At 43.2% G+C, this 14105-nt stretch overlaps 2 protein-coding genes across 4 annotated transcripts in view; both read left to right on the top strand.

Moving 5' to 3' along the window:
- LOC121925552 overlaps nt 1-10583 on the top strand; it is a 30523-nt gene extending 19940 nt beyond the window's left edge. The window contains exons 1-4 of one of the 3 annotated variants that reach the window (XM_042457825.1): nt 3099-4051; nt 8671-9274; nt 9397-9585; nt 9843-10581. In XM_042457825.1, the coding sequence (XP_042313759.1) occupies nt 8815-9274; nt 9397-9585; nt 9843-10342 (1149 nt within the window). In that variant the 5' untranslated portion in view covers nt 3099-4051; nt 8671-8814 and the 3' untranslated portion in view covers nt 10343-10581. Of the gene's footprint in view, nt 1-3098; nt 4052-8670; nt 9275-9396; nt 9586-9842 lie in introns of those variants that run through there. The other 2 variants (XM_042457824.1, XM_042457826.1) reach the window with 2 other exon arrangements.
- Nucleotides 1-14105, top strand: part of LOC121925551 (dynamin binding protein) — an 88137-nt gene that overhangs the window by 53664 nt on the left and 20368 nt on the right.

Below are 14105 nucleotides of genomic sequence, written 5' to 3'. Positions count from 1 at the left end.
CAATTACCTCTTGCTCTGGAGGAGCCTCCTCCTCATCCTCCAAGACCTGCTCTTGGCTGGCCATGACAGTCAGCTACTCAGGCTATGATATCCCTCAGGATATTAATCAACCGAGATCCCTCTTCCCAAGGCTGGCTAACCCTGAGTCTCTCACTACAAGACTCTCAATTGGACTACTGTCCCTTCCTGAGACCACTAGACCCTCTCTTGGTCTGTAATCAAAACCCACTCTGCCAAATTATTGTTCCCTCAAGAACTCCTGGAACACAGTCCTCTCTTGGACTCTGCTGTTCCCCAACTGAACACCAGCTTCGTCCCTCAGGATTCCAAACCCTAACTGACTAAACCCAACTGCCAAGTAGAATCTTCAAACTCCTCAGCCAGCACCTGATTGGCTTAGGGTCTCTGGCTTCTGATTGGCTGGTTTGTGAGTCAGTTCATCACACATGCGTCATTCTTTATATTGCCACATGGCTTCAGTGTAAGCTCAAAGCTGCATATAGTGCACCCACGTATGGTGCACTATACTTTAAAACTATATTCCTGGGACTTAAAATTTAACTGGTGGTCACCATGGTAGGGTCCTGTACACAGCATGTTCTTACTATAGCTATAAGACTTCTCTTCCAAGGTTGGAAAGATAAATATTCAATATTCAGTGGTCAGTGGTCAGATGGTCCTCTTATTTTTTAACTAGGCATTAGTGTATATTCTCCAAAATATTTTGTTTTTTGTATAGGGTCAGATTATATTAATATACTGTATATGCCTACCTCACAATTAAATCCTATGCCTCTCTCTTTCCTTTCTTTCTTTTCCCCTTCTTTCTTTTTTATATTAAAAAGGGAAAATAAAAAGTGGGAGGAGGGTAGGGAAAATGCTATTCTATTATATAAACACATATCACCTTTCCTTTAAGAATATCAAGATCATTCAAATAATATAATTTCTGCAAGATCTTCCATTGACCAGACCCTTGCCTCCTTATTTGCCTAGGTGGTTGTATCATGTACCTTTGGGCCGTTCTCAAAAAATTTTAGTTGATGATATGGTATCTAATACTATAATTTACAAATGTTTCAATATATTGAAAAAATGAACATTCTAGATTACTTGCAACTTATACTGTGACCAGATGGTGAAAATTTTATCCATGACATACAGGCAGTGAATATTATATTTTCTGGCCAGAGTAATGAGAATGGAGAATACAATCAGTCATCAGGAGAAACCAAAAAGAATAGCCAAGTCATGACTATGGCCTGTTACAGACAGCCAAAATAAAGCTGCTTCGAGTCACAGTGGAGGTATGGTTTTTCAAAGATGCATGCGTACTAAGAGTCCAGAAGCCACACTAAAGCCACGCTCCAGTCCTTAGGGCTGAAGCATGGCTTTGGTGCGACTTCTGGACTCTTAGGACGCATGCATCATTGAAACACTATACCTCCACTGTGACTCGAAGCAGCTTTATTTTGGCTGTCTGTAACAGGCCATAGTTTTCATTCCATTTTACACACACACACAAAATGTCCAATTAGACAAGAAACGATGATACTATCAACAAAAATAGGCAAAGAATTACATAAACAAAAAGTTAGAAAACAAAAAGGAAAAAAACTAATTGATAAAAATATAAACATCAAATAACTTCCGACAACAAAGACACAAAATATCCATCCCATGGAAACTCTTGCCCATTACACTCAATGAAGGGAGCTGTGCCTTGCTCACTCTTCCAGGGAGCTTCACTGTGGCAATCACTTCCAGGGCACAAATGAGCAAAGATGTGCCCGGGTTAAGAGGAGTGGTGGAGTTTTGTTTGGGCAAGGCCCACACTCTCAGCCTCAGAAGATGGCAATGGCAAACCTTCTCTGAAGAAATCTTGCTAAGAAAACCCAATGAAGGTAGTGAATTCTTTCCTCTGCTATGACCATGACTATGAAAACAAGACATAGTATGTAGAGAGGTCTTGTAGCCCCTTTGAGACTAACTGAAAGAAAAAAAGTTGGCAGCATGAGCTTTCATAAAGTCTACTTCCTCAGGTGCATTTGGTGGAGTGCAAAGTCAGGGACAGATCTATATATGGTATTGGTGTATGAGAAGGTCCATTCCAGTTCAAAAGAGTCCTTTGTGTGTGGAATTGAAATGGCAGGTCCAGTTTTAACAATGGTCATTGATGAACAAAGGCAGAAGAGAGAAAGACATAGGCAGCATTACATGGGTGCATTCCTAGCTCAGCTATGAAACCCATTGGGTCAGGGGTAGGCAACCTTTTTGAGCCGGGGGCCGGGTTGCTGTCCCTCAGACAACTGGGGGGCCGAAGCCAAAAAATAAATAATTAAATAATTTTTTAAAAATAAATAAATAAATGTAGGACAACAATTTCAAATGGTGGACACTTTTTTTAAAAAAAAGTGGAGGACACGCAAAAAAATTGCTGATTTTTTAAAAAATGTTAATATAAATGCATGTTTCTGAGGCGTCTATAGACAATTGCCCCTTGCCCCTGCGTGCGAGAGGCCAAAGGCCCCGGCGGCAATCGGCGGCAGGACCGGCTAGGGCCAGTCCCAAGGCCTCACCGGGCCGCATCTGGCCCGCAGGCCGCAGGTTGCCTACCCCTGCATTGGGTGATATTGGACAAGCCACGTGCTCTCATCCTCAGGGAAAGGCAATGGCAAACATCCTGTGAACAAATCTTGCCAAGAAAGCCCCATGATAGCCTTAGGGTTGCAATAAATCAGAAATGAGTTGATGGCACACAACAGCACCAAGGAAGCTTCTCAGTCTCCTGGCCTTTTATTCAAAGCTGGGAAGTTACTTTTGAGAGCATAAGGAGTTTATCAGACAAGGGAAACTGGAAGTATAATCCAATGCCAATCATGGGGTTTCATGTTATTACGTGAAAGGTGATCACACGCAATTTTGGGCAATGGCAAGCTATTTTGGGGCAATGGGAAGTCAGTTTGAATGCAATTCGAATTCACATAAATTCTGAAAATGAATTGAAATATTTTTGTGTCTTTTGTATTTTATATTTTTATGTTTTATAATAAAAATTTAATTTAAAAAAATTCACATAAATTTGTTGAACTAGCAAATTCACGTGAGTGCGTTCTGGACTCACTTTCTTTTCATTCAAAATTAAGGGAAATTCCTCCCGTGTGATAAACTCCTAAGTCCCCAAATCCTCCAGCTGGTGTGGCCAGTAGCCTTGCTGTGGGGGGATTCTGGGAGTTATAGTTCTAGGACATGAGTTGTAGGACATGTGCTAGAAAGGCTGGCCATAGATCCTCATTTTCCAGGGCATGCCCTATCTTTCCACCTTCTAGAGGAATTCCAAAATGCCCTCCCTTTGGAGCAGGACTACAATGAATTAATTTCTAAATCTATGAGTGTTTTTAGCTTTTCTTTGCTGATGTCCTCCATTTCAGCCTTGTCCCTGGGACGAATCTCAAAATGTCCTCCATTTGGAGCATGACTAGGATGGATTGACGTTTCTATGAGTGTTGTTTTTTAAAAGCTTTTCTTTGCTCATGTCCAGACCTCCATGCCAAGGTCCTGCCTAGAAGGAATTCCAAAATGCCCTCCATTTTAATCACGATTAGGAAGCATGGCTTGAGATTTCTAAGAGTGTTTTTTATTAGCTTTTCGTGGCCCCTGCCCTCCTCTTCAGCCTTCTGTCCAGGAGGAGTTCCAAAATAGCCTTCACTTTGAGCAGTTTGGCACCGCGTTAAGTGTCTTGGTTCTTTGCTATGGCCCAAGACACTGAAAGCAGTGCCAAACCGAGTTAGGAGGCAGCTGATGGGTCCCAGCCATGGGCTGCCTGTGGCGCCTGGGAGAGGGAGAGAGGGAGGAAGGCAGGGCTCTTGCTCTTCCTCCTCGGATTCCCAGCTCCGGGCTTTGGCTCTGGCCATCGGCTCCCGCCCCTTGAGATGCTAATCGGGACCCCTCTCTGCTCTGAGCCCCCGGCCCCTTCCGCGCAGCCAGAGAGGAGGAGGAGGAGGAGGAGGAGGAGGAGGCAGGGACGCTGGGCCTCTGCTGAGGGAGCCAGGTAAGGAACAGGGGGGAATGGTCGGTGGAAAGGTACCAGGAGGGGGTTAGCGATGGGTTGGCTGTCCTTCTCCTTGCCCCCTCCGCCCCTCCAGGGTGACCAGATGCCCTTAAGGCCAAGGCATCACAAAAATGTGGAAGATGGAGGGCAGGACCAAAGGAGAGCTCAGAAGAACACTCCCAGGAAAGGCAAATGCCTGCTTCTGCTAAGCAGCATGCATTTGGGCCTCCCTCCTGGACAGAAGGCTGAAATGGAGGATACAAGCCTTTAAAACCCTGTCTCTCGTAGAAATGCAACTGTATGCTTCAGAGGGATGCTTAAAATGGAGGGCGTTTTTAGGAACTGCTCCTAGGTTGCAATGGAAGGCAGGATCCGATTTTAAAAACATGACTGCAAACACCAGTTCGTGCTTTCTTAGCCCTGCTCCAAATGGAGGGCGTTTGGGGATTCGTCCTGGAGAGCAGGTGGGGATGTAGGATGTGAAGCACCCAAGGAAAGCACAAAACACTCCTCCAGAAAAGGGAAATGCCTGCTTCTCAGTCCTGCTAAGCGGCATGCATTTTGGCATTCGTCCTGGACAGAAGGCTGAAATGGAGGATGTGATCAAGTCAAAGCTCAAAAACAGTCATAGGAATAGAGGTCCATGCTTCTTAGTGATGCTCCAAAGGGAAGGCATTTTGGGATTCCTCCTGGACAGAAGGCTGAAATGGAGGACATGACTAAAGAAAAGCTAAAAACACTCCTAGAAAAATAAATTAAATCTAAATATAAATGTATAGAAATATGAATTCAGGCTTCTTAGTCCTGCTCAAAAGGAGGACATTTTGGAATTCCTCCTGGACAGGTGGAGATGTAAAACCTGATCAAATAAAAGCTAAAGACACTCATAGAAATGCAAATGTATGCTTCTCAGTCATGCTCAGAATGGAAGTCATTTTGGGATTCCTCCTGGACAGAAAGGGCCTGGAAAAGGAGGACCTCTGGTCACCGCTGAGCTCAAAACACTCATAGCAATAAAAATCCATGCTTCTTAGTCCTGCTCCAAGCTTGCTCCCTCCTCACTATGACATCCCTTCAAATATTTAAACAGGGCCAGGAGTAAAGGTTTTCACTTTTTGTCTTGCTCTACACCTCTTGCTTTTTCTTTGCTGTTGTAGCTGTGTACCTTCAAGTCATCTCCGACTTATGGGGGTCATGGGCTTTCTTGGTAAGATTGGTTCGGAGGAGGATTGCCATTGCCTTCTCCTGAGGCTGAGAGGATGTGACATGCCTGAGGTCACCCAGTGGGTTTCATGGTAGAGCTGGGATTTGAACCCTGGTCTCCCACACTCAAACCACTACACCACGCTGGTTCTCTTCTTTCTTCAAACAGAGGTGCATTTGTTGTCGTGTGCCTTTAACGCGACCCTTTTCTTGGCAAGGTTTGTTCAGAAGAGGTTTGCCTCTACCTACCTCTGAGGCTGAGAGAGTGTGATTTGCCTGAGGTCACCCAGTGGGTTTCCATGGCAGGGAATTGAACCCTGGTCTCCAGAATCACAGCCCAACCCTCAAAGCACTAGCCATGCTGGGTCTCTTCAATATTTCACAGATGAAGATTGAGCCCTGTATGGTCAAAGTGGCAAAAGTTATCAAACCAATCAGCTAAGAAAGGCTTGCCACAGTTTGCTTTTGCCAGAACCAACTGAGAAGGACAAAATCAGGGTGACCAGACATCCTAACCATGAGAGAGGACGGGGAACCACAAAATGTAGGACATTCAAGAAAAATGTCGAACATTGACCCCAACAAAACTAGCAAAAATAAACAAGGGGAAAGTAACTGCTGGAAATGTGATATTAGAATGGGAATGCTATATTATATGTGGTGGCAGTGTAAAAAAGCCAAAAAATTCTGGGAAGAAATTCATTAAAAAATTAAAGAAGTGTTAAAGAAAAATATCCCACTGAAACCAGAATGTTTTTTGCTAAATTTAACAGATATAATAGCAGATAATCTTGTACCGGATGAAATAAGTATATTACTCTATATGGTAACTGCTGCCTGTAGGATTTATGCAAAACATTGGAAATCAAACTCTGTACAGTACCATCAGTAGACAAGTGGATTAGAAAATTGAATGATCTAGCCATATTAGATAATTGGTCAATGTACCAAACTAAAAGAACAAGTCAACAATATGTAGATAAAAGGGAAGAAGTGTCAAAATTGTGGGAAAACAAGATAAGATGACAAAACATTAAAAGATGAAAAGATAGATTTTGTATAATTTCAATTTAGAAAATTAAAAGAAAGAAAGAAAGTATACTTGGGGAAGACTTAAGAAACTTAGGTGACATCCAGACCGGCACTTTGCACTGGCCTGGATACGTGCTTGGGTTGCCTCGGGGCGTTCATTACAGACGCCCCGCAACCCTAGCATGTAACCGCAGCATCAAAATGGCAGCACCCTGTCTACACGGGTGCTGCCATTATGACGTCACGGTCGTGCCGCAGCCAAACGGCACAGTGTGGGCGTGACGTGTGTGTGCCGCAGCAGGACGCTTGTGGTGCCCTTTCAGCAGCTCCAAAACGGAGCTCCTTTCGCTGTGGGTATCGCTGGTGCAGCCATTACTGCGTCAGTAATACAAAAGAGCCCCTTTCTCTCTTTCCCTGCCCCTGTCGGGGTGTCCTTGGGGCGTTTTGCCGCTTCCCCAAGGCCTGGAAAAGCAGCGGATTGAGGCCTCCAGGGTTACTGCTGTGGCCGCTGAGGCCCCGATCTGCCAGGGAAAGGGACGGGTGCAGGCCACCCCAAAGCGGCGGTCTATATCCCGCCATAGTAATATTACAAAAATAATATAAGTTAATGTATAATACAATAAAGAATGTATATATAGTACAATATAAATTCTGCAATGAGGGAATGTATTTGTTGATTTGGTTTTCTGTATTTTCATCTCTGTATTGAAATAAATAAAAAAAGAAATTAAAAAAAGAAAAATGTAGAACACGACCAAGTAAAAGCTCAAAACACTTATAGAAATATAAATTCATACTTCGTAGTCATGTTCAAAATGGAGGACATTTTGAAATTTCACCTGGACAGAAGGTTGAAGTGCACGGCATGTCCTGGAAAAAGAAGACATCTGGTCACCCTGGGCAAAATCTCCCTCCTCCCACTGAGCAACTGGAGTAAGATGGGGTTTGAGAAAGAAATGGGGGAAGGGAGGTGTTTTAAAACCAGCTGAAAAGTGGGACAACAGAGGATCCATTGGGACAGTTGGAGAGTATGCATGCATGTAAATACAATGAGGCTCCAGTTTTCGAAAGTTCCCACCATGATAGGTTCATGTCCAAGCAAGGGAAAGTTCTCTTTTGGACTACAACTCCCCAAATCCACCTGCCACATACTGGCATAGAGTTGTGGGAGTTGTAATCCAAAGAAGAACTTCCACATTTTGATTTGTGTTCATGCCCCTTTGTTGTTGTTTTGTCTGCTGCTCTCGAATTTGAGCTCTTGAAAAATGCAAAATCTCTAGACACTTGATAACAATTGCACTTCTCCCCCCTCCTCCTTATTTGCACTTTTACTAATGTAGGAAAAAAGGCTACTTTTTCATTTGTGTACAGTATCTGTAATTTTAACAAATAACTCAAGTGGCGTTAGCAAGTTGGAGTTTAGGGCTGTATTCTTTGTCAGTTATCTCAAAAGGACATGATTTTTCCCCTTGTTGCCAGCCTTCACCAGCCTTTTGCTCTACAGATGTGTTCAACTACAACTCCCATCATTTCCAGGCAACATGCTCCTGGGATTATGGAAGTTGTAATCCAGCATATCAACCATGCAACAAGTGGGGTAGACTGCTTTTCATCTACACAGTTCTGTTCTCAGTAGTCTTCTAGACCAGTGCTACTCAAATTGGTGGTCCTTGGACTGATGTCAGTCTCTGAGCTGCTGGTCCCTGACAAGTTTCCAGGGGAAAAGAAGAAGCAATTTGTAGCCAATTGGCACAAGTATGGTCATTGGAAGAAAATAATGGCTGGTCCATTGGATAGCTTGAGAAGCCCTGTCCCAGGCAACTCCTTGTGTAAAATGTTTTATTAAGTCTGGTACTGCTTGGCATGTGGCCAGCAGGCAGGCCATAGTAAACACAATAGTTTGAGGGGTTGTCTACGCTGTTGAAATACAGTGGGCCCTTGTTGTCTGCTGGGGTTTGGTTCCAGGACCGCCTGTGGATAACAAAATCCGTGGATGCTCAAGTCCCATTAAATATAATGGCAAACAAAATGTGTCCCTTATATAAAATGTAAAATCAAGGTTTTCTATTTGGAATTTATATTTTTAGGAATATTTTCAAGCCGTGGATGCTTGAATGCATGGATTAAAAAATCTGTGGATAAGAAGGGCCAACTGTACTCCTCACTTGCTGTGCACTTGCCCCTGGCTGAACACATGCTGTACAGCTCATTCAGGGTCAAAGCCCGCAAGGGAAGAAAAAACATGTTTATTCTGGGCTTTCCTAATAATGCAGATAATTGGATGTGTGTGGCTGCATTCCAAAATAGTTTCAGATTGCTTGCAGGGGGAGGAAATGAATGAGCAAGTGGGAGGGCTCGCAGGTCACATTACTTTTTCCCGCCAGGAAGTTCCCAAGTGGAGGCTACAAGTGGGAGCAGCACGAGCACCATTTTTTTTCTTAAAAGGCTGCTGCCGGCGTGCGGATAATCACTCACTCGCTCATCTCAGAGTTTTCAGTCATTGGACGTACATACAGCAAACCTGCACAATGGCTGAATCCATGCAGATCAAAAGGAGAGGAGGCAGAGGAATTTCCTGGACCAGACAGGAAACTCTGGATTTGATCTCCTTGTGGGGTGAAGAAAAAGTCCAGGAACAACTCCGAGATTGTCATCGAAACATCAATGTTTTTGAAAAAATTGCAGAGAAAATGCAAGAAAAATCACATGATCGCACTGCTGAAGAATGCCGCACAAAGAGCAAAGCACTCCGAAAGCAGTACCGGGAGGTCACAGACCACATTTCACAGAATGGAGGTGGTACAGTGACTATGCCTTTTTTTGAACAGCTGCATGCCATTCTTGGCGGCGATGCCACCATCCACCCAAAGCATGTTGTATGGAGCGCAACCATCCCTCATGTGCCTGTAGGGCAGGCCCCTTCCATACAACCCGTCTTAGCTTCCACCCATGATAAAGACTTGCAGGACCTCTTTGGCGCTGAACAAGGTACTGTATCAATCCCTAGGGTATAAGAGCTTTCTTTGGTGGGCAGAACTGCAATGGGACCTCAAATGGTGTTTTGAATGGTGTTTGGGTGATAGCCTTATTGCTGCTGTACTTCTTTGTAGGTCATGCTGACCTCACTCACACTCTGGATGAGGAGACAGTGGTGACCCTGTGTCCAGTGGATCCAGAACCCAACCCACCATCTGTTTCCTTGGCAGAGACCAGCATTCCTTGCTCTACCCTAGCTAGTGAAACCAGGGAACCAGATTCAGGCTATGAACTTATGTGGAGTTCTGGAGCACCCGAGCATGGTAAAACCTCCTTTCTATTATTTTCACTATATGTACATGTACGTGTTTTGCCCCTTGCTCCAAATTCATGACATAAAAGGCACTTAAACTCTGTAGTTTCAACTCTATAGAATTATCTATAGTTGCTGACACCCAAACTCGAGAGAGCAAATGCATGGAGATTTCTTTGCATGTATGGGAGATGTTGTGCATGTGCACTGCCTTAAAAGGCTTCCCTCCTCCCAACCCAAAAAATATTTTTATGGTTTATATTGCAGATGTTTCTGTTGCCAACCATAAGACCATAATATCTCCAGCAGAAAGGCTTGCTGAGCACCGCAGACGAAGGGAGCGACGGACGGCGCGGGACAATGTTGACCGTCTCATAGACCATGGCACAGAGCAAATGAATCGCCTCCTCACCCATTTACGGGAAGAGGGAAAAGAGTATTTTGCTTTTAGAAAGAGGGAGGAGGAGAGGCAGAGGATTGAGGAGGAGAGGACCAGCAGGGATAGGGAGCGCATCACTAACTGTATAGAGATGCAGACTGCGCTTCTGGATAAACTTGTACAGTACATAACCTGTCAGGATAAAGCTGAAAAGGGAAACGTGCAGGAAAAGAGACAGCCATCATCCCATTCAGAAATTGTAGCTGATGGTCTGTCTGAGAATGATGTTCCAGGGACCTCTGCAACACTCTCACAAGTGCCACAATTAGTTACAACCACTAGGAAAGGTGTCAGGCAGAGAAAGGTGCTTACTCCTTACTCCACATAATCAACAATGGTCCCCTAAAATTTACTCTCATTGCATATGCCTTTATGCTTGGTATTTGCAAATAGTCAAGTCTAACAACTTCAAAAATATGTGTATGCCCACACACAACACACATGCACACATATATATGTATGCATGTCTTTATACGTGTGTGTGTATTTGTCTAATTTTAACTACCTTATGGCATTGCCTAAAATTAGTTTAATATTTGGATTGTTTGTATACTTATAAATATATATACATAAATAAACATATGTTTGTTGTTGATACTGAATTTCTAAAAATTATACATATGTTCATATTGAAATGTGGGGGGTGGGTATAGGGAGGAAATGGATGGTGATGAAGGTAGGGAATCTGTACCTGGTTTTCCTTCTTTAAAAAAAGATTATCTAGAAAAAATATTACTCATTTAATCAGACATTATTTTATTACAGAAAGAAAGGGGACTAACAGAAGGAAAAAGGTTATATTTTTCAGGTGAAGGAAATGAGAAAGAAAGGGTAATATTTTGGGGGTAAAATAAGACATGCAGTGATATTTACATGGAAAGCAGGTATTTAAAGAATGAGGGAAGGATAAAGAAGGCACCATGGGTGATGAAGGAGGAGAATGGGAAACTACAGATGGGAGCCCCAGGCTGCTGCTGCATTTCCTGGAGAAGCTGTTCTGTTCTTTTCAGGGACCCCACTACAGCAGACACTCCAGGGATTGCACTGTAAAGAAGACAATATGGAGTGGTTTTAAAGGCAGCTATATTGAAATTATGTCACTATACTATTATTGGCAAGGACCCAGGATGTACTTTATGTCAGAGTAGTTAGCACCATGAACATCCTATAGTTGATCTCCCACCCTCCAAATAAACATGCCTTACCACGTTCCCTCTGCTGGCATAGGCTCCACAGGCTACCTGCTGGATTCCTGTCCTGCAACCTGTTGCCTGCTGATCACAAAAGGTGACCATTGGAAACAGATTGATGCAGGGCATTAATAATCTTTTGAGGAGGGGTTAGTCACTCTAATTGGCTATATTACAGGACACAACTCATGGAAAGGCCAGATTCTTCCTCCTCCCCTGGAACTGCAGCACCCTTCTTGGAAATAGAGGATGGAGAGGTGAATGGCTACTTCAAATCTATGGGTGTCTGCAAACCCCCAGGCAACAGCTGTTAAGAAATTGGTTGAACACCTATTTAGGGAAGTGGAGAGCACAGAAATGGCATCTAATTTTGTCCTGCAGTTTATCCAGATACTTACCTGGTGGTCAGCAATCACTCCAACTGGGCCATGCCACACTCTTTGATGAGGGCATTGAGTTTTCAAAGAAGAGATCCCCTGTTCGGAGCGGGAAGTACTATTAAAGTCCTCCAGAGTTTTTGTTTTGTTTTTTAAAGTGCCTTCAGCACTTTAAAATTGATGCAGCACTGGATTGGAGCATGCTGAATTCACTGCTACAAGGCTCTGGCCACAGCAATAAAATATTTTTTATTGAAGTGGCTGGTACTGGTCATAATTCTGTTGGCACTGTCAACCTGGAACAAGGTGATCAGCAGGAGGGTTGTTTCCTGCCTCCTCCAATTTGCAATTTCGCCAGAGCTGCCTCTGTGCTCCTTTGGCCACAAAAATTCACACATGTTTATATGTATCCCCATTATTCCAGATATAGCTAGAGAATCCAGCAACAAATCCCATAACTTTGATGAATTGTTGTTCCTTTTCTTAAAAAGCCTCCAGTATTAGCCAGTGGAGAATCAGCTCCAAAACACCTATTGGCAATCAAGGAGGGCAGGTAAACATGCAACAACAAACTGCCATTCATGTGGATAAACACTTTTATTTTTTAAATATATATATATTATTTCTGTAAAATTCAGACACCACATTGCTGCAAAGCTGTTTACACAATAACTGTTTTCCATTATTGCCAGACCATCCTGGCTTCTGTGCTGCCGTCATGCACTTTTGGCAGCAAATGTGCACACACACATTTGTTTCCTTGCAATTTCGGATAGGGCCAAAGTAGCTGGCAACCAAGCTCACTTTAGATTGATCATTTCATAAAAAAACAAACAATAATAACCACAGGTATTACAATAATTGTCATTGCTATTACTATTATTGATGTTTTATTGCAATCAGTTATGAAGCAGATTCCCTTTCTTAACAAATGTTTATTTTAGCAAACAACAACCATAAGTAGAAATAACATTCAATTCCAAAATGACATATTTCACAGAGGAAATTTAACCCATTACATTTTTGTAGCCAAAAACTGGTTTTCAGGGGCTTTCCAAACTTGTTCCTCCTCTTTTTTAATGTGGGTCACCCTTCAGAAGCTTTCCCTGTTTCCACAAATGTGAAGAATGATACAGACTGAAATGACCGAGGGTCCATTCTCCTCAGGTACCACCAATGAAGTTGTTAGGCATCGCCACTTCACTTTCAGGTGACCAATGCGCTCTTTACCACGTTTCTTGCTCTGTTCAGGTGTTTATTAAGCAAGGAATCAAAGTACAGGTTTATCAGCCACCTCCAAATCAGATAGGCAGTGTCTGAAATAACTATTGGGCCAACCTGTTGGCTCCCAGTTGTGATTGCTGGGTTTTCTGGAACAAACACCCCAGCCTCCATTAACTCACAAATGGCAGGATTCTGGATGATCCTGGAAACATGATTGCAGATACTCCCCCAAACCTCTACATCAATGAAATGACAGGTCTGGTCAGTAGTGCCCTAGAAAAGAATGGAGTACACGATTGTACATTTGATAAACTCTCTTCCTTATCTCATTGGCAATATTGTCTGACAATTGCACCTACTGCTCCAAACAGCTGTGGAAAACCACATTCAGAGGCCAGCTGTGATCTGCAGACAATAAAGTGGGAAAGGGGAACACAGAGAGAAGACAATCTGTGCATGTGAACAAACAATTCCAAGCAAAATTTGATTTAAAAAGCACAAATGCAGTTATGTATTATTAGGGTCAAAAGAAGAAGAAGAGAGATTCATTATACCTACCTTATGAGGACCACCTAGGAAAATGGTGTGAGGCTGGAGAATCAACCCCATGGCCAAGACAACTTCCACAAAGATGGCTGCCACAGTGGCTCTTCCATCTCCAAACTGCTGCACAGCAAGTCAGTAGGAACACCTGTTTCCAAGCAGCCATAAAGCAATGGTTACTCATTCCTCAGCTGAAATGCCCCTCTTCATGTAGGTGTCTCTCTTCTGGGTCTCATGATGGAGCACATCTACTAACCTGAAGACAATCAATTGAGACATCCTGAAGTTCCAGAGCCACTGCCCATCAGACCACATATTCAACTTGGTGCTGGATGGGTCACCCACCAAAAATTAGCCTGTCAGAATCTACAAGGAATGATACTGACTGATGCTACCACCAAAGAAGGATTTGAACACCCATCAAAATGGTGGTATGGAAATGCTTCACATCTCTCTCATGCGTTGCTTCAGTACATGCTTATACCAGACATGTGCAGCAATACTGGTTTGCAGCTGGCCAATAATTGCCAGACAAACCACAGTGTTTGCCATAATACAAAAAAGTCTGCAAATGATGGTAAGAATTTGAGTGCAGGAAATTGGACTTGTTTCCTGTGTGTTCCCACCAACTAATGGTAGCACAGGAGTGTGTAACAACAAAATTGGAAACGTGTACATACATACCCCCATGGATGGGAGAAAAAAATAATGAATACCAGCCACACAATTGTGGCTGGAAATAATGTGAATAAAATGG

This window comes from Sceloporus undulatus, chromosome 3 (genome assembly GCF_019175285.1).
Source record: "Sceloporus undulatus isolate JIND9_A2432 ecotype Alabama chromosome 3, SceUnd_v1.1, whole genome shotgun sequence".
Classification (NCBI taxonomy): domain Eukaryota; kingdom Metazoa; phylum Chordata; class Lepidosauria; order Squamata; family Phrynosomatidae; genus Sceloporus; species Sceloporus undulatus.
This window is presented reverse-complemented; position numbering and strand designations above follow the sequence as displayed.